General features: G+C 38.2%; 1 protein-coding gene across 2 annotated transcripts; it reads left to right on the top strand.

Annotated features, from left to right (window-relative positions):
* Nucleotides 1-203: 203 nt before the first annotated feature.
* Nucleotides 204-25,792, top strand: LOC106167401 (uncharacterized). 2 transcript variants are annotated; one of them, XM_087012432.1, is made up of 22 exons: nt 204-309; nt 2,752-3,182; nt 3,487-3,620; nt 3,914-4,699; nt 4,876-5,187; nt 6,539-6,631; nt 7,036-7,817; nt 8,133-8,195; nt 12,364-12,531; nt 12,952-13,078; nt 13,450-13,638; nt 13,887-15,313; nt 16,019-16,153; nt 16,364-16,493; nt 16,855-16,986; nt 17,540-17,769; nt 18,175-18,349; nt 18,736-21,147; nt 21,488-21,594; nt 21,920-22,076; nt 22,759-22,871; nt 25,333-25,792. In XM_087012432.1, the coding sequence occupies exons 2-22, from the start codon at nt 2,902-2,904 to the stop codon at nt 25,555-25,557; spliced, it is 8,178 nt and encodes a 2,725-aa protein (XP_086868558.1). In that variant the 5' UTR covers nt 204-309; nt 2,752-2,901; the 3' UTR covers nt 25,558-25,792. The 2 variants fall into 2 exon arrangements, with proteins under 2 accessions (XP_086868558.1, XP_086868557.1); XM_087012431.1 differs by having other exon boundaries at nt 205-309; nt 17,540-17,808.
* The last annotated feature ends 155 nt before the right edge of the window (nt 25,793-25,947 follow it).

The raw sequence follows: 25,947 nt of genomic DNA, 5'->3' as shown, positions 1-25,947 counted from the left end.
ATTATTATTTGCATAAGTTTCGATAAAGCATTAACACAGTGTTATTAAAATTGCTGATAAAAAAATCCCCCAGGGTAAATTTCTAGTTCTAGAAAGAGTTCTTTGATAAGAAAGAAGCATATTAAGTAGTTAAAACGTATGTACAAAATCTCCCTCTGAGGCACGTGATTTAAGTGAGGGTCACATAATGATATCTAAGATATGCTGTAATGGTAAACAAACCAAGGCATGCGCAGTGGGTACAACTTTTGCACAAAGCCAGAATTAAACCATGATGGCAGCAGGTCTTCATCTTACTTAAAGACAGAGGTTTGAATTTCAGCATATGTTTTATGTTGCTTTTTTTTAGGTGTGATATTCACATTGTACTAGTTGTAAAGTTGATACATATTGACAGTTTTTGTAGGGTAGAATGAGTTAGTTATGATATTTGAAGTTGTATGAACCGAGATAAAGTCATCGAAGTAAGACTTGGAGAATAGCCAGAGATTGTAAAAATGTCCTCTTTTAAAACATTTAAAGACTGGGTATGTGACATTTGTACTTTAACATATATTTAAAGACTAGTAGTATGTGACATTGATACCAAAATGTGGATCTATCCCAGTCTGTCACAAAGTGTGCAATCTGAGTCAGCTGATTTTTTTATAATAGAAGTTAACTTAAAGCCAGGAGGGGGAAGGTTTGTATACTTGATTAACACAAACCAGTCGGACTTGGAGGGAGCAGACCTTCACCAAGCCAGCTTAATTCACTTTATAATTAATTAATTGATCATCACCAAAGTGTGATTAGTTTTAAGTTAGTTCATTTCTGACCTAAACTGAAAGTTTTATGAAAATTTGCCCTCAACAAAGGCAAAAACTTAATCTGGGGGTGGTGACCATTTCCTGGATGAGGTAAAAATCCTTATGTAATTTTTCCGTCCCACTTGTTATTCATTTTAAAAAGTGAACACTTTCAACAAGCAGCAGACAGGCTGCAGATGAAACTGGAGAGCAAACCAATAATAGGGACATTTCAGGCCAGATAGAAGTCTAGACAGCCTGATGATGTAGGTTATTGATTTTTTAAATCTATAATGATGTCAGCATCAGTGCTACGGATCTTTGTAGCTATAGTGTAATGCACAGATGTAGAGTTTACATGTAGACTTTTAGAGCAACCTTCCAAGGAAAAAGCTTAAAGCAAGTAAAATTCATGGAGTCGACTGTTTGTGCAGGGCTCGATACTAATGGCAGTCCAACAGTTAGGGACAGGCTAAAGCTCAGTTCGGACAAATGAAGTCGCAAGGTTGGTTGTCTAATGGACAGTTTTTTTTTTTTTTTTTTTTTTTTTTAAATAAAAATCTGGAAAAAAATTCAAGCTGTTTACATATGAATATTGTCAGGCAGCTACAGGTTCAGTACATAGACACTGTGCTTTCACTTCAAAGCACATATTCATAGCATTATCGATCAAGTGATGTCATGCTGTAATCTGATTGGATCATTTTTATAGCTTGAAAAATCACCTTTAAGTTATGTTCAAGTGCGCTTCTCATGAAGTAAGAAGTTGCATTTTAGAGCTGTTTTCATGTGCGGATTTCATGCTGACTTATGATTTATGAAACAATGTTAAATCACATTTGGGTGGATCATCTCTTCAGGAGTTTATAGGTATGAAAAACGAACTTTTCATCTGAGAATAAATCCACTTCAGGTTGCTTTTTCTGGGCCCGTTTTGATTTTAAGAATGCTTGATAATTATTACATTCTTGATCACACATATTAATTTACAAAGTTCACTGTGAGATATTAATGAAAAAAGTATTGCCAGGTAGAATTCAAAGTTGGACAGGTCATCAAAGTCAGTATCGAACATTGATGTGGGTCCATTTTAATAGAGGTAATTGTTGATGTTCAAAAATTGTGATAGTTCAAGCACTTTCTATAACTGCATTATGTCATGTTGTGAAGAGGAAGCAGAGTGACCTAATTGATTTTTTTCTAGGTGTTTTTTTTTTTCTGTTCCTTACAATGGGGACTTAATTTGATAAAGTACGCATAACCTTTAATTGCATTTTCATTTAACATTAAACAATTCAAGGTTTTGTGAAAGATGGAAAGTTATTTCTAAAAAAAAAAAAAGGAAAGTGAAAAAATGACAATTCAGGTTTCAAAATCATTATGACTGGATGGAGTTTTCAAGAGTGGGACACAATATTGTAAATTAGCTGGATTAGTTGTAAGGTTAACCAAAGTCCTGTTTGAGGTATGTGTGTGTGTGCATGGCGTGAGCAAGTGAGCGAGTTTGAGAGAGAGCAAGCCTAGGATCTGACACTCATGACTTAGAGTTGGTTAAGGAATAAGTACAGGGAATTAATTTAAATAAATCAAAGGCAGCAGTGACAGGATATTCTTTTGTTGAGCAACCTTTTTTATTCTAAGACAATGCTTAGGATTAAATATAGAAAAGTGGGAGTTAAGACAAAAATTTAATTTCATAGAGCAACTGAACACCATCTTGCTTTGAGGGTCTGTTATCTTGCTTTCCACATGTTGTTGTGTTTACAGTAAAGCTAAATGCTAAAACTGACTTAAACTGGCTAAACAAAATCGGTTTGATTTCACTTGTTAAAGTCAAATTTTAACCATTTGGAAAAGTGATAAAAAGGTAGGGATTTGGTTAAGAGAAAAAAATTGCTAGCACTACCCCAGCAATATTATTTTGACAAGTCACGCTAATTACATTGTTTCCTTGGTATTTCAGATGTATTGGAAGGAAGAAAACATCGAAAACATCGAAAACACGAGAATAATGACAGTGATATTTTTGGTATTCATTATGTGAGTAGTCAACATATTGACATTAAAACATTGACAGTGATATATATATACAGACTGAGTATATACTGTCACGATGAAGCTGATGAGCAATGAGTTTAATGATGATCGTGTTAGCCATGAGGAGCAGTTTTTCCGGAGTGGCTATGGGCAGGAAAAAGCTCATCAGCTTGAAGACTTGCCATATAAATTGGTAGAGGATAGAGGCTCATTTCATGTCCAGCCAGATGATGGCAAGATGGCAGACTGTATGGTGGCTCCATCTATGGTTGAGAAGAAGAACTGTGAAATACCTGTGGAGATGGGCACTTTGGCCAGGCCAAGACTGAAGAAAAAAGGGGCAAGCAAAGCCATGAGGCAAGTCTGAAAACATAGATTAAAACAAATGGTTTAATATCCTGAAATTTTTATTCTTTAACAGTTCATTTTTTTTCTAAGTCATCAGTATAATTTGACAAGAATAAATTATAGGGAAACCTGAGTAAACGACTTTCCAAATATAATTCATGAGAACTTCAAATATAATTAATTCATAAGAACCTGTTAATTTATTTTAGGGTAATGGTGTGTCTTAGTAAGATGACTAAGATAACTTAACAAACTATGTGGGCTATGTTAATATATATGTATAGTCTGTATGTATACTTTTTCATTTTTGTAGGATGAAGCGACAGACTTCATGCACTTCCAGAAAAGAAGTCTCTTACATTCTAAAAGGAGAGGAAAAAGAGAAAAGTGACCAAGAAAAACCCGTTGAAGATTTGCTAGCATCCGAAAATAACCAAAGCGTTAAAGGTATTTTATTTACAGTTTTACTTAGATAGTTTTAATAATAATTACTATCAATATTGTTATTTTAATTACCATTATCCAGTTTAAAAAAAATCACATTTTCATTTCATGAAAGCATTCAGCACCTGGAAGAATTTTTTCTGTACATCACCTTTTATTAGGAAACTGAAATGTTCACATAAAGGACCAGTAGTATAGGTTTCTTAGCATATTTTTTACATGATGCATTACCATTTATTGCAGATGATTTGCGTAGTTAAAGTAAAAGATTAAGCAATTTCTTCACAATTTTACAGAAAAGCAAGCAAATAGAAATCAGATTGCGGCAGATGAGCCAAGCTTAGATCAGATTGCTCTGGAGAAGACAGAGCAGCATTCCATGATTCCTCTCACAGTCTTGGATCTTGAGAAACGGGAACCAAAATCCCTAAGTTTCCGAAGAAACTCCGGTCCCCAGGAACATGAGTGCTCTATAACAGCGCTGGAGTCTTTTGAATCTGGCCACCTTTGGGAGTTGGGCGGTTACTTACAGAAGTCAACCCCAATCCAGACGATAAAACCTAAGGTCCGAAAAGAAGAGGGTATGCAACAACCAAAAGTAATGCTTACGAAGGGGGGTAAAATGTTGTTTGAAGAGCCACTTGAAAAAGGAACCCTGGAGAGCTTACTTGAGAAGGACGAGTTTGGTATACGCAGAGTTTTTTCCAGTGCCGTTCAACACCAACCAAGTGTCCAAGAGAGCATGAAGAATGGGCCTGCAAAGCTTGCAGTAGACACAGGTGATGGGTCTTCCAAAGAGAAAAGATTGTTGGAAGGCATGCACGATAACCCAAGTAGCTATGGCAACAGAGCTGATCTCCGTGGCAACCAAGAAATATCCAAGAAGTTCTTCATTAGTCCCACTGCAAAAGAGCATTTACAGTGCAGAGTGGAGAAAGATGTGGCCAACTCCTTGCAGCGTGCAGCTGGCTTTGCTGATGAAAAAGAAGTGTATACTTCAGATGTGTGTCCTGCTAACAAAAAGACGTTGAAGCAGCTTAGTAACATGACGCTAAACGTAATCCCAGAAGTGCAGGACGAAGGTATAAAGATTGACAATGTGTTTACTTTCAGGTCATTTAATGATATACTCATTTTTGTTTAATCGAAATATTCTGTACAGTCTTATTCATTTTCCTGAAACTAAAACTAAGAATAGTCTTTTAGCTAAAATTGGATCACAGTTTGCCATACACATAATTATAATTTCTAATCATAGGTGTGCCCAAGCTCCTTCAGGTTATTAAACTTCTGAGCAAGAAAGAGATACTGAGTTCCCTAATGCCACAGATCAGGATCATCTTGAAGAATTTGGCTCTCCAGGACCAGAAAGGTGTATTCAAAGGACTCCGAGATGGTTTGCCCAGAGAGTGCATAAGGCCATCACCTGTTGCCATGGATACTGAGACAACTATCCTGCCTCCATTTGAGAAAGAGTCGATTTTAAAGGATCAAGGGCAATCTGAGACTGGAAAAGATGGCTTTCATAAGGAATCTGGGAGAGATTCAGTGTCATCTGACAAACCAAAGGGTATGTAATTGTTTTATGTATGTGCGTAAGTCTATTAAATGGAGCTTATGTTTGCCTTAGCAGTTATTTGTCATATTTGTTCAGGAAAAAATCCAATATTTTGCTATTTTTGGTCTCCCTTGTTCCATTTACAACAAATTTGTTTTACCCCAATTCACCAAATATTTTGGAATATTTCATATCAGCTTAAATTGGCTCAAAACCCTTTATCTGGTTTCAGAAATAAAAGCAAATATTATGGCTATTGAATGTTGAAAATGGATTAAAACATCCAATTTTCCCCCAAAAAAACTAAGAATGTTTTGATCAATGTGGTGACTGGGCACAACCCTGTGTTGTGGTTCCAGTCAAATAAGATTGACATTCAGCCTCTCCATCACAGCAGTGCATCTAAATATGAACACATCACCTTAGGATGTCAATATCAAATAGCTTATATACAGCTCAGTGACTGTGGTAATAAGCAGGACAACAGGCAGATTAGATTTGCTGTCTCTAGAGAACTAATCATGGAAGGCTAAGAATGGAAGGCTAGCTCAGATGGGTTGATCCATAACCAAGTTAGGCTGTTTTAACTTGTCTGGAAGCTAGCCTTTGATTAATGTACAATACTATGTAATATTACATCATGTCTTATCAGGATGAGATGATGCAAATTCCCCAAAGCTCAACTTTGCTTGTGACAGAAAAATATCCCCATTCACTATATTTGAAGATGTAAATGAACTTATTTACATTTTACCTGCAGCTGTCGGACTGAATGACTCAGAAATAGTTCTTAATTGAGAAAATACTTTTGGCAAGGTGAGGAAATTAGGAGCAGGTGGTAAAATATTATAATTTTTTTCAATAAACATGGAAGAATAAAATTAAATATACCTTGACCACTGGACTTTCCTTTTTGAAAATTAAGTTTGTTGCTGCTGCTGAGATGGCCCCTCTTGTAATATGAAAATTATGATTGCTATATAAGTTATTTTGTGACTTCCAGATTCCAATAAAAAAAAAACTTCCGAGCAGATGTTTTGAATTGAAACCTTGCCATCTTTGTCTCAGATTGGTGATGATGAAAAATTTACTTCTTTGTTATCTGGGGGGTTACTGATATTTTTAGTTTTTATGGTGAATTTTGAACAAAAAAACGAAGGACTTCTTAACTTGAGAGTTATTCATTTTGTCCTTTCAGTGATGCTCTGGCATTTCAGTGATTGCATCAGATTGTGGTAGGTTTTATATATATTAAGATATATATATATATATTAGTGAAGTTCAGCAGTTATAACCAGATTGCTGAAACTATTGGAGGTCTGTCTTTACTGCGTGATTGAATTGTTTTGTTTTTTTATTGCAGATGCACCTAGTTGTCCAGAGTTCAATTTTAATGTTCCACAGAAGAAAACAAAGGATATAGAACAGAAATTACCAAAAGGCAACAATATCTCTAGTGAGAAGATACTTTATTTCTTTATTTATGGTTTTAAGTGTTTAAGTTGGCTAAAGAAAAGGCTAAGTTGGTTGAAAATATTATGATTCAGTATGTTTTCACATTTAAAGCTATTTTGGTGAAAAGAAGAATTAGAGGTTGCAAAGGTTTTCATTAGAAAATATCTGTAATTTCAAATTAAATTATTTTAAGACTTGATAAATATTTTCAAACATCATTTTCCTAAAAGATGATTAAGACTTTGTTAAATTTTGAAAAACAAAGAGTTCTAATGACTTTGAATAAAATATAAACTAACAAAAAGGCAAACACAAGAATTATTTTCAAACACCTTTATATTAAAGTTAGTCTTTAAATTCATTGAATTTTACCAATTGTATTTTTCATTTAATGCTTTTCTGCAGCAACAGGTGGCAGTATGTGCCTCCCAGTTACTGGCACACAGAATGACAGTGATGTCATCCACAAGAGCATCATTGAGACCAAGAACAGCACTTCACCTGATGCCAACAACAGCAGCAGCAGCAACAGGGCTCCATGTAGCAGTGGCAATGGAAAAGACATCAAAAGAGAAACCACATCTAGAGGGAGTGAATCTAAGAAGAAAAGAAAATGTAAGAAAGGCAATGGTCAGCAGCCAGAGGCAGACAACAGCGTCAAGAATTCTGCAACAGAACCCAGAGCCGCTAAAAACGGAAAGAAGAAGAGACACCCAACAGCACAGACAAGAAAACCAAAGGTCAACATTAAAGGTCATGGCAAAGGTCAAAGTAAAATCATTTCAGTGACCTCTGTGACCAATTTTGATCAAACCAGCCATGCCCACTTAACCAGAGAGATGAAAAAAGCCAAGAGGAAGAAAAGAAGGGGAAAGAAAAATACAGAAAAGAAAAGGAAAGAAGAACCCAGACTCAGGAGGGAGGGTGGACCTCCTAACAGTCTCACTGGCAGAGGGTCACGTGTTGAGCCCCATAAGCAGAAGTCAAATTCAAGCTTTCTCCCAGATTCACCTAGTTTTGACCAAGGTTCAGGGACAAATGCATTCAACAGTCTCAGGGTGGTCCACCGCAGACGTGGAGATGAAACGGGGTGTGGTCCACCTGAAGACAGTGGTGATGGTGAAGGTACTGGTGCCACTGGCGGTGGCTGTGGTGGTGGGGATTTCAGCAGAGGATTTGGAAAAACAGTGAGTTCAGGAAAATATTAAGTTTATAGGCCTACTTGCCGGGGTAAGGGGACCCGTTTTTGTTTTGGCAAGTTAGTGTTAGTACTATTAATATATTAGTAGGAAGTGCTTTTCTTTATTGTACTTTATTGGGCAAGTGTGGTCATATGAAGTTTTATTTTTCTGACTAACCAAGTCAAATATTAAATGTGGTGCATATATTTATGGTTTGACTGTTTATTCAAGACGTTTGTTTCTGCCATTAGTATTTTTTAGATGCAAAATTTATTAACCTTATTGTATAGAAGTTTATTTTGTAATTTTCATATTTTTTAGAACAATTCAAAAGACCAAGGAAAAGATGGTGGTCAAAGAGACTTAAACAGTGAAGGAAAGGAGGTCAGTTAGTATCTTATGCAACTTGCAATATCAAGAAACAGACGTGTTTTAGATCTCAGTTGTCATACCCAATATTTTATTTTGCATCCAGGAAAGTAGTTTGAAATTAGTCTTTAGGTTATTTAGAAATGAACATAAATGTTTGGAAAGTGGAACAAAAATAATGGATGTAACAGATTCAAGACTTTCTTCTTAAGTTTCAAAGAATTGCCCAATTTCCCATTTAACCTGAATAGTAATTGTACCACCAGCGTTAGCGCTGGCGGTACACATGGTTTCGGTCTCGTCCGGATCGTTCCGCCGGCTCCGCCGGCTCCGCCGGACGGCTACCGTTACCGCTTCTCCTCCTAGACGGTAAGGCCCCCCATACCCATCTCATGGATTTAGGTCACCTATAATCTCAACTCGTTCCACGTAAAATTTGGGCTTTGTCGGTATTGGGGTCTGGGTGTGGCACTCATTGCAATGCACCCTTGTCCAAAAATGGCAAAATTAAATGCTAATTATCTACCCTACGGAAGGAGTTACGGGAAAATTTTCTACAGACGGCTTTCCAAAAGTCATATGTGTAGATTTCAAATATACCCTCGGATTTGACCTTTGACCTTTACTTCAAGGTCAAATGGGCCAAAATTTTCAAAAAAATGAAATTTTTTACGAAAAAAAAATTTTTTGCCCTGTTATTCAGACACCACACAGACTTAACCAATAATATTATTGGAAAGTGTTACCCTTCAGGTCATCTTTCATCTCCGTGAATTTGGGGTCAATCGGTGCATTTTCACAGGAGTAGCGGCCATAAGATACCGAAACTGAAAACTGTCTCTAATTCGGGAACCGTTAATGCTAGAGACCCATTCTTTTTTGCATTTTGTAGAGCATGTAAAGCCCAACACTGGAGGTGGTCTCGGTTTTTTTGTATTCCATACGGTTTTCGAGTTACGCTGTATCAAAAAGTACATATTGGTGGTGAAAGGAAAATGTACGGAAGCCCACTGGTGCCATATGTAGAAAAAAAAATTATCTCGAAATTTCGAGATACTATTTTGAAATTTGAACAAAAAAAATTTACCACCAGCGTTAGCGCTGGCGGTACACATGGTTTCGGTCCCGTCCGGTCCGTTCCACCGGCTCCGCCGCCATGTTACCGTTACCGCTTCTCCTCCTAGACGGTAAGGGCCCCCGTACCCATCTCATGGATTTAGGTCACCTATAATCTCAACTCGTTCCACGTAAAATTTGGGCTTTGTCGGTATTGGGGTCTGGGTGTGGCACTCATTGCAATGCACCCTTGTCTAAAAATGGCAAAATTAAATGCTAATTATCTACCCTACAGAAGGAGTTACGGGAAAAATTTCTATAGACGGCTTTCCAAAAGTCATATGTGTAGATTTCAAATATACCCTCGGATTTGACCTTTGACCTTTACTTCAAGGTCAAATGGGTCAAAATTTTCAAAAAAATGAAATTTTTTACGAAAAAAAATTTTTTTGCCCTGTTATTCAGACGCCACACAGACTTAACCAATAATATTATTGGAAAGTGTTACCCTTCAGGTCATCTTTCATCTCCGTGAATTTGGGGTCAATCGGTGCATTTTCACAGGAGTAGCGGCCATAAGATACCGAAACTGAAAACTGTCTCTAATTCGGGAACCGTTAATGCTAGAGACCCATTCTTTTTTGCATTTTGTAGAGCATGTAAAGCCCAACACTGGAGGTGGTCTCGGTTTTTTTTGTATTCCATACGGTTTTCGAGTTACGCTGTATCAGAAAGTACATATTGGTGGTGAAAGGAAAATGTACGGAAGCCGACTGGTGCCATATGTAGAAAAAAAAATTATCTCGAAATTTCGAGATACTATTTTGAAATTTGAACAAAAAAAATTTTTATCTCGAAATTTCGAGATAGCATTTTGAAATTTGAACAAAAAAAAAATTATCTCGAAATTTCGAGATAGCATTTTGATATTTGAGCAAAAAAATTTATCTCGAAATTTCGAGATAGTATTTTGAAATTTGAACAAAAAAAATGCTATCTCGAAATTTCGAGATAATTTTTTTTTTCAACATATGGCACCAGTCGGCTTCTGTAAAAATGTGCAGTACGGTAATGGATAATAAATTTTGAACTCCGGAAAAATAAAACATAATGCTTGGCAAAGCAGACAACTTGTGGTCAAAAATGACATTATTTTATCAAATTTAAACTTCTGCAACTTCAGAGAACCTCCCATTTCAAGAACTTTGACCAAAATGACCTTTTCTTTATTTTAATTAATTTTTTCTGTAGGCAATTTATGGCACATTATGGTAACTCCAAAATTATAACATTTAGTCCCTTATATCTCCAAAACTGGCAGAGATAGGTCCATAGTTACTATTGAAGTTGAATAGGAAGTCATATACTGGCAATCTTACTGTGACCTTGACATTGACCTTTGACCTACTTTTCACCATGAACTGAACTTTGCAAATTTTGCTTCCCTTTTATCTCCAAAACTGGCAGAGATAGGTCCATAGTTACTATTGAACTTGAATAGGAAGTCATATACTGGCAATTTTACTGTGACCTTGAAATTGACCTTTGACCTACTTTTCACCTTGAACTGAACTTTGCAAAATTTGCTTCCCTTTTATCTCCAAAACTGGCAGAGATAGGTCCATAGTTACTATTGAACTTGCATAGGAAGTCATATACTGGCAATTTTACTGTGACCTTGAAATTGACCTTTGACCTTCTTTTCACCATGAACTGAACTTTGCAAATTTTGCTTCCCTTTTATCTCCAAAACTGGCAGAGATAGGTCCATAGTTACTATTGAAGTTGAATAGGAAGTCATATACTGGCAATCTAAATGTGACCTTGAAATTGACCTTTGACCTACTTTTCACCATGAACTGAACTTTGCAAATTTTGCTTCCCTTTTATCTCCAAAACTGGCAGAGATAGGTCCATAGTTACTATTGAAGTTGAATAGGAAGTCATATACTGGCAATCTTACTGTGACCTTGAAATTGACCTTTGACCTACTTATCACCATGAACTGAACTTTGCAAATTTTGCTTCCCTTTTATCTCCAAAACTGGCAGAGATAGGTCCATAGTTACTATTGAACTTGAATAGGAAGTCATATAATGGCAATTTTACTGTGACCTTGAAATTGACCTTTGACCTACTTTTCACCTTGAACTGAACTTTGCAAAATTTGCTTCCCTTTTATCTCCAAAACTGGCAGAGATAGGTCCATAGTTACTATTGAACTTGCATAGGAAGTCATATACTGGCAATTTTACTGTGACCTTGAAATTGACCTTTGACCTTCTTTTCACCATGAACTGAACTTTGCAAATTTTGCTTCCCTTTTATCTCCAAAACTGGCAGAGATAGGTCCATAGTTACTATTGAAGTTGAATAGGAAGTCATATACTGGCAATCTAAATGTGACCTTGAAATTGACCTTTGACCTACTTTTCACCATGAACTGAACTTTGCAAATTTTGCTTCCCTTTTATCTCCAAAACTGGCAGAGATAGGTCCATAGTTACTATTGAAGTTGAATAGGAAGTCATATACTGGCAATCTTACTGTGACCTTGAAATTGACCTTTGACCTACTTTTCACCATGAACTGAACTTTGCAAATTTTGCTTCCCTTTTATCTCCAAAACTGGCAGAGATAGGTCCATAGTTACTATTGAAGTTGGATAGGAAGTCATATACTGGCAATTTACTGTGACCTTGAAATTGACCTTTGACCTACCTTACAATGAACTTAACTTTGATTGCACCATTTTTAGTTATATATATTTTTTGCATATTTTGAAAATTCTTGTTGATTGCATTTTTACAGCTTGTCAAGCACAAGACTGGTGGCTGCACCCCTTATTTTGTGTATGTGGGGGTCTATACGAATGCGCTTGCTCCAGCTGGTGGTACAATATTCGGAGGCGGTATCGCCTCTCTGATCCTCTAGTTCTGCTCTTGGTAATGTGTATTTGTTTGCATAATCATAGGTTATGACGGATTTTTGATTCTCAAGAATATATATTTAATTTTATTTATTTATTTATTTATTTATTTATTTATTTATTTATTTATTTATTTATTTATTTTTCTCCAGTTACAGTTAATGTGATTTTCCCTGAAACACATTTATTTGATTTTAGGAGGATGGGTTTGATGGTGAAGGAGGAGGAGACCACAGCAGACCCCACGATAACAGGGACAGTCTTCGTAATGGACTCGTGAAGAAAGATTACAAGTGGCCACGAAAGAAAGGCGGCAGGCAACATGGTGAACTGAAGGATATGGACATAACCACTGCCATTGGATGGGTAAGGTTACATTTTGTAGTGTGATAATTACTGATTGTTTGTTAGCAGTTAGTTGATTTTTTATTTCTTATGACTTTTTATCAGGTTTCTTTTGCTTGTCAAAAGTACCATTAACTGAAGCACATTGATTGCTGTTTGTTTTGTTCATACTGAAGGTTTTAGTTGACCAATACTTTCATATGTTGTTTAAAACCATTAGCAGTTTTCAGGTCCACCTACACCCATAAACCTAAGAATCAGGCTGAATGCCCACAGTTCCCTGAGTGCTGGTGAACCTTTGGGCATTCAACCTGATGCTTCTCTCATAATATGAGACTAAATCATAGCTATTTTAAAATTTTTGTCCCAAAGTAGTCAATTTTCTCCACCTAAGGCTAAACACAACACATGTATACATTGTATCTGTTTTATTATTTTTAGCTGAAGGTGAATATTGATCCAGGCGGAGAAGATGTCCTGGGGACACAGGAGCAGTTGGACAGTCACCACATACAGCAGCAGGCTTTTGGAGAATTAAACTTGTGTCTGCAGTTTTGGTTGACCACAGGTAAAGACGGACATGTTTTATTTATTTATTTATTTATTTATTTATTTATTTATTTATTACTTTGTGATTATTACGTTGATATTTTCTGCTCTTTGCGGCTCCCAAGCCACTGATTTTTCCACCCCTATAACACGGCCAAAAACAGCATCACTTACAGGGTTATGGAAACTATCTAGATGTCTGTGTGTTTCAAACTTGTGAGCATAACATTAGTTCTATATTTGAAAAAAGGATGGGATTGTATCAGAACAGTGTGACCTTGTCCTTCTTTTCAGGAGACACATTTGTTTCAAAAGTTCATTCTAACATTTTCAGCCATTTTCATCTGCTCTTTCAAAATTTTTATCAAAAGTGTGATCTTGATATTTCAGGACCTGCTGCTGGGAACCAAACTGATTGTGAAATTTGCGACCACCTCTCCTTTTTATGCCGCCATGTTGGTCGCTGTGTTGACACAAGAAGGGTGTGCAGAAGTTGTGAGGCCCTGTTTAACTTGTTCATGTATCACATTAACAGATGTGTTGAGGACGACTTGAATGGCACTTGTAGTTGCTCTATGGGTGAGTATAGAGTTTTCTGTCTTTAAAAGTGTTGGGAAGATTTACTTGGGTAAAACAATTCCCACAAGTTTTAAAGCTGTGAGAAGTCGATCAATGATTTGTTCCTCAAACAATAGTTGATTTTATATTATTGCTGGCTAAAATCTTATTCTGAAGTTTTTATTTTGTATCAGTCGGAGAGTTGAGAATGAAAATAGCATTGTTGTCTGGGTTGGTCAAATATATATATATACTGCCTTGTCTTTCAGAGCTGTGTGGAAGGATCAGAAGAAAACTGTACGATTCACGCAATCGTATGTTTAAAAGACAGGATATTGTTTGGAACACCATTAAGAAGAACTTCGGTCGTCAGCACCGTCGTCTTTCTCTCGGAAGCCTGGAATTCCTGCAGAGCGACAGTATGAGAAGTCTCCTGTCATTGGGCGAGGATATACCTGATGTCCTTTCTCTTCCTGGGTCAGCTAATCAGAATGCTGAAGACAACCCTCCAAGCTTTAACAGACTTCAACAAGCAGATGGGGGTCAGGAGGTCAGAGGTCAACCTCCACCAGGGAAAGGACAGCCCCGTCGCACAGGAAGCACAAAAAGATATCAGCCAAAGATGGAGCCCATCAGTGAAAACTTTGCATTGCACCCCCCACCACCAACTTCCATGGGCCCTCCACAATCTGTCCCCCAGGGTCTCCCACCCCTCAGTCCCAGGGGGTTGCAGGGTTTGGGACTGGCTGTCTCAGCTTCAGTTTCTGTAGCAGGTGGAAGAAATTTGCCTGGAACTGGCACACCCACACCTCTAGGGGGAAGGACAGAGACGGATGGTGGAGGCAAAACACCGCTTTCATTTGCCAGGTACACTTCTGGCAAGACTGGAAAAGCCGGTTTTACCGAGGATGTCGTCGTACCTGCTGCTCCTGCACATGCACCAGCACATGCTCCTGAGAACGCCCCAGCAGATGTGAAGGAAACTCTAGACAGAATTTACCAAGAAGCTGCAGCCTTACGCGTTGAGGCCATTCATCTGACACAGAACCCACCATCTTTGAATTTTCCAGAGGAGACTGAGTCCTTGCACAACCAAGAGGCCCTCTCCAGCTTCCTGCGAGGTAACGATGATGATTCTGGTTTTCGTTTGGACCAGGCTGATGTTCCCAGTGGAGGAGTTTTGCCTAATTACAACCAGCCTGGCAGCCATGTTGAATTTGAACCAATGGGGGAAGACGACACAGACAACCAGACTGCACTGCGAAGCTACATGGAAGATCTGCAGAGCGCCACCAGGGAGGAGCTGCGTGTTTACTTGAGCAAGGACATGGCATCTCAGAAACAGCAGAGGGCTCTGCTGTCTCCACAACCCGAGTCAGCGGTGCCACTCAGCCCATCCCCCGATCACTTGACTTTTGACCTCCCATATAATGATAATGCCCTCCCGCCCGTGAACACTCAACCTTACAGCATCGCAAGTCTACCCGTGCAGCTGAAGACACAAGTGTTCGAGCCAAACAGAATTACCTCAGTGAGGGCAGCCAGCAGACATCTCCCTGGTGTCGGGGAAGTGGCATATGGAACCCCGCGAAATCTGAAAGATTTGGCCAAGTATTGGACAAAGGTTCGGGACCATGTGGCTGCTGGGAAGATGATGCCACCTGGCAGAAAGGAGGAGGGGATTATAATAAAGGAGGTTGGTGCAATTCTCTAGGGATGAAAAATGTCTGTAACACCTTTATAAAATGTTTGATCTGAAACATGGTAGTATGTGTGTGATCTGTAACAAAATAGCTTGTGTTTGGTTTGTAACAAAGTAGTATGTTTGTGATCTGTAACAAGGTTCCAGTAGAATTGCAAAATAATTTCAACAAAGGCAATACTAGTTGGTACACTGTTACAGATTATGTTTATATATTTACATTTAGGTGAATTGACGTTGCAGTGATTATCAAGTAATAACAAGATGATTGAAAGGTGTTGTATGTCAACATACAACATTGTGTATTAGAGTAAAAGATCAGAAAGAAATATATTTGTACTTGTGGTGTTTTGAAGTGCTTCACTTTAAAAGTGTTTGGTTCACTGCATTCCCCGCATTTTGTAATTATCACCCCATTTCCATAGATTAGATCGACCTACTTTAGATCGACCTAACTCCCTGGGGGTTCACGCTAAATAGCTGTCAGCCGGGCGGACACGAAAGTTAATTATCCCCTTAGAGCTTGTAGTAGGCGGGACGGACATTTAAGTCGGATTATCTGAAAGTAATCTAGTGAGACTCCCCGCGGGGATAGATCGATCTAAAATCTATGGGAATAGAGCCTATGATAAGGCCTGAAAATTACCACCATTTACTTTACAAAGCTCTCTCATAGAGGTTCTGTTGGGATCTTTCTAGGACCTGAAGGTTATCAACGACCGCTACGAGAAGGACTCACAGTGGTATAAGTGTACGTATTTGGGCAGCGGTGTAGCAGGGAGGTGCCATATTGCCCAGGACTTCAACAACGAATTCAGCTTCTGTGTGAAGAAGGTAAGTCCACAGCACTATTGCAGTTGGTGATTTCCTGCCTTAGGCAAAATGTCCTGCTTTTGAAGTGAAAAGGAAAGATTAGGGAGAATAATGTCAGTGGCGGTTGTTTCTAGGTAAAACTGGTGACAGTGAATTAATCCCAGAAACAGAATATTTATCAAATAATTTGTATAGTTCTTGTTTATCATGATGTTTTCTATTACATTCTAGGTGGACCTGTTGAATTACAATGAGGAAGAACTGATTATCTGGGCAGACCTTCAGCACCCGAATGTTGTCGAGCTGTATGGGGCAATCAGAACTGGGCGTAAAGTTTACATCTTTATGCAGCTAATGGAAGGTGAGCTGACAAAAAAAAAGTGAAAGAGAAGGGAAGAGAAAAATTGTTTACACAATGGTGCATTAGTTTCAATAAGTATAATTAGGTCACTGTCATTGTGAAAAATGTGCTTGTACCAGAATAAAAAATATTTAAATTAATTTTAAAAATTCTAAAGATTTTTGTGATGATTCTTTGTGATGTTACTCTTTCCAGATATCACCCCAACAGTTTATCACAAGCCAAAAGGTTTTCATGCTCTATGTAATTCAAAGTTTTGTATTGTGATTTGCCTTCCATTTTTCCACCAGCTATACAATGGATTTTTGTTTTCAGTTTAATATATAAGAACAAACCAATAGTTCATTGTCTTTACCACCAGGTGGCTCACTGACAGAGTTCATCACCAGCCAGGAGTGTCTCAGTCCCTGGGCGGCACTGCTGTACTTACAACAGGTCCTGGAAGTACTGGTCTACTTTGCCGAGAAGAGAATAATCCACGAAGACTTGAAAGGTATAGAGGGCAATTTCACATTAACTCTTTCGAGATGATAGGCTTCCAGATTTATCCAGAAATCAGTGCTGGTATTTTCTGTTTTGTTTGTTTTTCTAAATCTTCTCTCATCACTGACTGTTGCTCTACTGAAAAAAAGGCCATTTTGTGCCTCACCTGAAAAAAAGGGGTCATTTCCAAGTCACTGCATAAAATTCTGAGCTTTATCAGTCATTTTGACCACAACAAAAAAGTGGGTTGTCATTTTTAACTTGCAATAGCAAAGTGATATAATGAAGTTATTTTATACAAAAATGTATCAGTGATTTCCCAAAGTTGTACTTACAACCTCCTTGTCTTTAAATTGATTTAGAATAATGCTTGAAATTTTTCAGCTAAGTAAAATAACAATTCCTTCAAATAGCTAACATAAGAGATGGCTAAAAACTGTGATCACCAATTTACTTTTTTGTTTTGCGTCCATGATGAATAGATGATGACAAACACACAAGAATATTGATTCAGAAAGATTTTATCTGATCATCAATAACACCAAATATTATTGACTCTCTAGCTGACAACATCTTACTGAAGGCAGAGAGCCTCCACATTGCCCTCACTGACTTTGGTTTGTCCAGGCGTCTGGGACGCCACCAGAGGGTGTTGTCTCCTGGGCACAGGCCAATAGGAGCCCAAACCCAGTGGAGCCCAGAAAAAGCTGCCAGCGAGGGTCATGACTGCCGCTCTGATGTCTGGGCGGCCATTTGCGTGTTCATTCACATGTTGACGGGACACCATCCATGGGTGCGTAGGTATCCTGGCGCAGGACTATTACACTTCATTGTAAGTTTATATAACTTGTTCTATTTTTAACAACCACTGTTTTTTTACATTTCACAAAGGACTATATCTGTCGCATTGTATTTAAAGTCTGAGCTATTTGATTTTGTGTCAGCCCAAACTAAGTGGAGTTTTTCATTGATTTTTCTGATTTTTCTTGACATGCCTTCCCATTGCATCTTGTTTGACATCATTCTCTCATCAAGATCTTGCCTCATTTATTTATACAATTTTCTCATTGTTCCTGCTGTGATTGATTTAACTGAAGAATGTTCTTGCTGTGATTGATTTAACTGAAGAATAGAGTTACTGGCAAGCTAAAATCCCATTGAAAAATGAAATGTGTGAATTATTTTGTAACATTTTCAGATCAAAATGAACTCTCCCCCAACTGAAGACATACCTAGCAATCTGCACCCCAAAATTCACGATTTGATTTTACAAGGATGGCAGACCAACTCTGAGAAACGTCCCTCAGCCAAGAATCTCCTGAAACACCCAGCATTCTCTCTGTTGGCAGAGAAGGAGTTGTTGACCTGGAGAGGTTTGTCTTTTGACTGTGCTGCCCTCTTTCGGTCACCATATTTTAAACGTCTCAACATTTCATTGTTTTTGCTAAGTCGAAAAAGAAATTAATTGGTCACCAGTCAGCATATTTAATTTAAAAACTAGGAATGTTATAAGATAAAAGTTATTTAATTTAAGAGTTTTGATTGATTTTAGAGAGGAACAATTGCATAATTTTTTGCCAGAAAAAAAATGTCCACTTTTTATCAAGGGTTGAATTCAAAAACTAGGAATGTTACAAGATAAAACTTTAGGGATGTGTAATTTACCTGGTTTGTTTGATTTTAGTGAGGAAGAGCTGCTAAATTTATGGCCAAAAAAATGTCCACTTTTTATTTAAAGCATATGATTTGGTATTTTCAGGTCCATCACAGCCTGAGGTTTACCAAGTGTATCCTGTATTACATGGATCACAAGAGCAGCAACAAGAACAGCAGCAACAGCAACAGCTCCAGAGTCTCCAGCTGAATATAGACCAAAGAGGATTGCAGCAGCAACAACAACAACAGCAACAACAACAACAACAACAGCACCAGGAAATTGACCAAACCACCACAGTTCCCGACCTGGAGGCATTGTTCCAGCACACCCTCTCTGTAGCTCATTTCACATCTGGAACACAATCTGGTGGTGAGGCTCATCTAACGCAATCGTCTCTGTCACATCCAGCACAAACAGGGAGTCCACAGTTGGGACAGTATCCACTGTCAGAACAAGGACATGCCTTAACAGATCCAGAAGAACCAAACAGAGGACATGAAGATGAGGAAAGCAGCAACAGCATACCCGAGAAGCAGGATACTGAAGAATCTGAAACCAAGGAAAAGGTCAGAAGAAAGTCACCTACTGAAGATGAGGAGAAGATTTCCAGTGAAAATGATGAGTCGCACCAACAACAACCTGCTAGTTTTGTGCCAGCTTTTCTGGAAGATCTGACCCTGTCAAAGGCTGAGGAGGGCTTCAAGTCCCAGTTATCTATTCAAAACCCAAGTGGTGCACTTTCTAGCGAGAACCAAGATGAAAGCAGCATGTTCTCTAAATCACAAGGCAGCATTGTGGATGATGACCAACAAGGTACAGGACTTACTGGACAGGGCACTTGGACACCACAGGGCCAGTCTGTGCCTGGTCAACAGCAAAACCATCTTGTCAGAGGTCAAAACCATCCCCATGGTCATCACTCCCCCGAAGTGACCGGTTGTGGGTCTGATGAGAAAACCTATCAACCAGTTGCTCAGCCCAGTGGTCAGTTACCTAGACAACCAATGTCCTTGGCCCTTAGCACTGGACAAGACAACAACAACTCCAACAATAACAGCAGATATTTACCAGCACTTGGAGAGAATGTCTCCCAGCTGCAGAGTCCAATGAGCTCCAGTATCTTCCAGGCTCTGTTACCAATAGATGAAGAGCTGGGAGGCATCAAAAGTGATGAGCTGTATGGTCCTGGGCCTGTTGATGAAGGGGACATTGTGGCACCACTGGGAGAGGCAGAAAGGCAGAGGGAGCCTACAGACCTAGGTGTTTCAGCACAAGGAGAAAAGGTCCCTGGGTTTGATCAACCTGCAACATCTACATCTGGTGGTCAGAAAGTTGAAGATATGTCACAGACATCTTGTCCACCTCCTGATGTGACAGTGCAGAAAATGGCTCCCTCTGGAGAAGTTGACAGTATTCCTTTGGAATTTGAGAGAGTACAGATGTCAGCAAATGATGTATCGCCCTTGATGAATAGAAAGTCTCTGTCACCTCAACTTCCCGTGCTGAGTGTTTTTGAGAAAAGTATGTCATCCAGTGTTTCCACCATGACTGAGAAGATTTCATACCAGATGCCCAACCCAGATGCCACTCAGCCAAATCCCTCTGATGAAAATCAACAGGATCTCCATGGCAATGGCCAGCAGGGAGCAGCACCTTCTTCTCTACCCTTGATACCCCTTGTAGTAGCAGAGTTACCTAACTCAACTAGTACAACATTGCAGGATAAAAGCAACATGAGCTGCGAGTCCAAATCCCAAGAGTCACCCAGACACTTACATTTGAATATTCCCAATGTGACCAATAGCCAATCAGAATTGGGTTTCTCTGATGACAAAAGAACAAGATCATCATCTGCCCCAGGTTCTTCTGAGGGGGTTAATAAACCAGCTGGAAGAAGGGAATCCAGCCCAGCTCGACTGGGTGCTCATGAGATCCAGGGCCAGCAGGAAATGACAGATATACCACAGCAAGGACTTCAGCAGCCCCTGGCAAAGAAAGGGTCATCCCCATATCCCCAGCAGACAACAGGGACATTCACAGGTTCTTCCACAGCATTGGGTGGCAGCTGCTTTACACCAACTGGAATAAGATCTGCCACACCCTCTAGAGGAAGCCCCTGGGGGTTTTTAAGTCCAGTAAGACCTGGAAACGTGTTCAACACAAGAGCCCTATCCACAAGGACCACACATGTAGGCCCTGCCTCACGGGCCACCTCAACACCATCTAGTGCCCATTCTATGGGACGATCAAGTCCTTTTTCAAGATCCAACACCCCTGGATGGGCAAGTCCAAAGAGTCAACCTGTCACTCCCATTTTGGGGCACTCCAGCTCCAGTGAGAGGCTGCGCAGTGGAAGTAGCAGCACTGGCGTGTATGGGACACCACCCAGTCACATGTCTTCCTCAGCAACAGAGTTGTCGAGGTACCGGTCACTTAGTGGTCACGATGTGTCCAGACAGAGCTCCAAGTTGAGTCAAGAGGAAAGTGATAAAGAATTGGAAAGATTACTGGAGGGTAAGTTTTTTCCTGTTTTGTCCAGGTGCATTGTATTTTCAAAAAAAAAAATGTTAATGCTGTTTTATCCATGCCTGTGCAGTCTTGTTCCCCTTAAGATGTGTCATATGCAGACTTAAAGATGCCAGGTGAAATATGAAGTTGTCTTGATATTGAAATTATATCACACTGATGTTCTTAAATTTCCCTGCCTACAATGCAGTCTTATTTAAAGCATTCAGTTTTAGCAGTTGATTTATCTGAAGTTTTGAGAGAATGCTATAGATTTCAAATAGGGGAGATGAGTTTGAACCCCCTGCAAGCACAGACTAACTGACCAGTGGTGTTGGTCTTATTTCAGAGACTCTGACCAAGTACCAAGTGGACCACATGTCTCAGTCCGGCACAGAGTCCCCAGAGTCCAGCATGCTCCATCTCTCAGTGTTTGACAAAATAGAGGGCGCAGTGGTAGGTTGTGACGGGGCAATCAAATTGGCTATTAAAAGCATGTGGATGAGTTTGTATATCAATATATACCAGTGTTGGAATTGGTTGGTAATGCAGAACTTATGTACTTAATTTTTGCCATTGTAGCTCTTAAACTTAATAAGTTGTCATTTTAACTTTTAAGTAGGAGATCATGCAAGAAAGCTTCTAATTGGAGTAGGCGATATTGCATTTGGGTCATGATGACATAAAGTAATTCTGCTTAATAGAGTAAATTTTTTGTTTGCTCAATAAAAGTATCTAGTAGGTTTTAAACATCTATTAATTCAAAGTTGCTTCACTTTAGCCTCACACTGAAGATGCATCCTATGACCTAAGCGCAGAGAGTAGCTACACAGACACAAGTGTTGGGGGAGCCTCTGCCAATATGATCCTGGGCCCAGATGAAATGGCCAGCTTGCAGCATCTGCAGCAGAAGTTCAAAAAACAAACTTCGCATGACAGTGAGCATAATTACATTTACTTTTCAAAAACCAAAAGGTCGTGGAAAAATTGCTTTGATGCACTTCAAAAACGTAGTATTATATGTCACTATGAAAAAATGATGATACGTGTATGTCTGGTATGCCAGTGACATGATAATTCATTATTAGTAGTTATGCTTATTGAGATGATGGATTTCTGTCAGTTTGATACTTCAGTGAATGGATTCCCTGTGGTACATTTATGTATAATTTACACACTTTGAGAATAAGCAAGTGATATTTTGTTCAGCATTTCATCATCATCATCATCATCATTTAGAGCCTATAGTGTTCCACTGTTGGACAAAGGCCTCAGCATGCTTTTTCCATTGTTTCCTATCCTGAGCCTCGGATTTCCAGTTTGGCCAAGATTTCTTCTTCCAAGACTTCTAGTAGTCATCTAATTCATCCCTCCATCGTCAGCATTTGCATACATTCAAATAAATTGATCCATAATAGTTTTCTAAAAATATCTGTTGTGGAATGAGTAGTGACTTGAGAAAAAAAAAGTCTGTCAGATATCATATTTTTAATAGTAACTAATTATGGTATTTCTGGAAGATGTTGGGATAAGTGAAATGGTTAAAAGTTTTGATGTATGGCCTAAGCATCACGAACATAATGTTTTTTCCATTCAGTATTTGAATATCTTTTTTTTCAGGTTTCAAGATCAAATTCCTGTCTGAGGAGAGGACTCTGCTGGCAGAGATCAGAATACGCAATGGCGGTCACCAGAGGGAATGGTCAGAAGTAATAAAACAGATCAGCACAAAGGTAATATCATGAGGAACTGAAAGGAATAGTGGTGAATCAAATATTGGAATTAAAACTTATACAGTGTTTTGATGCAATCTGGAGGTCTTTCACAAGGAAGGCTCATCAGGGTCAGTTTCTTAATGGAAAAGTCAGGTTCAGATCACAAGGCTGGATTGCCATAAATTACATAGAAAATTTCTATTATTTGATGCACCAGAATTTGGCTATTCACTACCAATGGGAGGGTGAGAATATTCACTCATTCGTGTGGAAATTTGTTAGTTGTGATGTTCAGTGCAACAAGTGTTCTCCTAACTAGGGTGTTACTTCAGCATGTTTTCAAATATTTGGTGACCAACCAGTGATTCTAATTTTTATGTACAGACACATATGTGTCTGTACATATTGCCATCACCTGCGTCTGTCGTCGCCGATCATGTCGCCGTTGCCGTGCACTTTCAGCGTTAACACCATAAGTGGAAGACAATTTTACTTTTTGGCTTTATACTTACAGAGCTGACTAATATTCATAGAACGCAGGTCAAGTTCAAAAATCAGCATGATCGGGCCATTATTGTAGAATTTATGCTGTTTTTTTCACTTTTTAGCATATATGCAACACTGTTAACCCATTTCAAGGAAAACCGATAGGCCTGTTGTCATGAAACTCACAGGAGTAATCAATCTTACTAAAACGCAGATCAAGTTCAAAAATCGGCATGATCAGGCCACTATTTTAGTAGTTATGCTGTTTTTTCACTTTTCAGCATATATGCAACACTGTTAACACATTTCAAGGAAAACCGATAGACCTGTTGTCATGAAACTCACAAGAGTAATCAGTCTTACTAAAACGCAGGTCAAGTTCAAAAATCAGCATAATCGGGCCATTATTTTATAAGTTATGCTGTTTTATTGACACTTCCTCAGATTCAATTCTTAGGCATGTTAACAGTCTCATTATTTAACCATAAAGATTCGTAAAAGTGTTTGTTTGACATTTCCTGCATCTTTACAACATTGTTAGTTGATTATGTAAAAATGATGGTAAACTTGTTATCATGTATTGTGAAATAAAGTTTCAAAAATGGAAATAAACTCGTATCATTGCAGTTTGTCAGATTCAATCATTCACTATGTTCAGAATCTCCGAATGGAAGAAATTGGACATTTAACACTGCCCTATTGATATTTTTCCCATCTCATCAATTTTTTTGGTTGATCATATAAAAATGGCAGTAAACTGTTAATTTTGTTTTATGTTAAAAATTGTTAAAAATGGAAAAAAAAAACATTTCAGAACAGTGCTGTCTTGTTTACATTTTGGCATTTTCAAGTTGTGACTTTGAAGTTCCATGGGCCTGAAGACCTTTGCTAGTCACATTTTCTGAAATCCATAATACTAATATTTTATTATTAAAAAATTGATGTTCATTATGCTGTGAAACATTATGTAATATTGCATCAAAATTTGAAAATAAAGCTATTTTGGGCACCGCTCCCATGATGACCATTTAAGAAAAACCATGTCACTTACTGTTCTCAAACTTACAGGAAAGAAACATGGGACTAAAATATAGCTTCAGTGGGCAATGCAATCTGCCAGTTAAACAGTTTTTTGTGAAAATTTAATTTTTCACATATTGGCATTTTCAAGGTGTGACTTTGAAGTTCCACAGGCTTGAAGACCCATGCTAGTCACATTTTCTGAAAATCCATGATACGTATATTTTATTATTAAAAATTGATTGTCATTATGCTGTTAACCATTATGTAATATTGCATCAGAATAGAAGAAAACACAATTTTGGGTGCTGCTGCCATGATGACCATTATGGGAAAACCATGTTACTTATGATTGCCAAACTTTCAAAAAAGAAATACAGGACTAAAATGCAGCCCGAGTTGGAAAAGCAGTTCTAATTGACTTCTGTTTCTGGAAGTTTGAACTTGAACTCCCATGGGCCTGAAGCCTTATGCTTGTTACACATTTTACTTACATTGGTATTACCTGTTGAGCATAATTAAAATTTGATGTTGAATTTGCAGTTTAACATAATGTACTTTTGCATCAGAATTGACAGTAGCCTATTTTGTTATTTCCTGCTTTTTGTCTGTACATTTGACAGCTTTGCTGCCTTGTTTTTATTCCTGGTATATATATTTTTCCACCAAGATAAAATTTTTATAACACCTTATATTAGCCTAGCTTTATTGGATAGAGGTAACTTTTTTTTTTTTTTTTTTTTTTTTTTTTTTTTTTTTTTTTTTTTTTTACTTGGATTTAAAGTGGAAATTTGTTCTTTTACTTGACAGTTTTCCACTTTAAACAGCCCTGGACCCCCAATAGTGAGGTCACGTAGCCATTTCTTCCCAGTTTTTGCTAACCACTGCAATTATATCTGTAGCTGTCCTTCAAGTACACTTACTATAAGAGGTCAAATGATGACGAATAACTTACTGATATTTTACTCTCCAGGTTCATGCAAGCAGCTACGCCAGGTTTACTGTGTTATCACTGGATGGTAGCCCTCTGGATATCCATGGTAACGTCACTACGACCTATGACACAACGATGATAATAACACAGAGAGAAGACGCCATCAGTGCCACTTCTTGGTACATCGAGAACGGAGAAGTGAAATACACAGAAAGTTTTGGTGGCCATTTTGAAATGAACTTGGATGATGGAGTTCATGATTAAAAGCTGCATATTGCAGTAGTGCTTTCTTGTGTTTGGGGAATCTTATTTCAGCAGAAGCATCATCCTTTGAGAGACAATGCCATCTTACTTAAGGGAAAGAAGTTGAATAACAGAGAACTTGGTTGATGCTACATTCCTGTATATTGAAAAGCACTAACTTAAGTGAAATGGCTGAATTTTACAAAATTATACATAAATATACTTAAACTATTATATATTCAAGATTTTAAACTTGTTATTTATCCTTGTTAGTGTATTTTGTATGCTAAGACATAGAAAAGACTAAAGGTTCACCTAAAATTTCTGATTTAGCAAACATTTTATTGTCGTAAATTTTTGGATTGCTTGTGTATACTATTGAAGTGTGCTTCTAAAATGCACTGCATTTTG

Source organism: Lingula anatina, chromosome 5 (genome assembly GCF_051362555.1).
Source record: "Lingula anatina isolate TDL-2025a chromosome 5, LinAna3.0, whole genome shotgun sequence".
In the NCBI taxonomy this organism is placed as follows: Eukaryota; Metazoa; Brachiopoda; class Lingulata; order Lingulida; family Lingulidae; genus Lingula; species Lingula anatina.
This window is presented reverse-complemented; position numbering and strand designations above follow the sequence as displayed.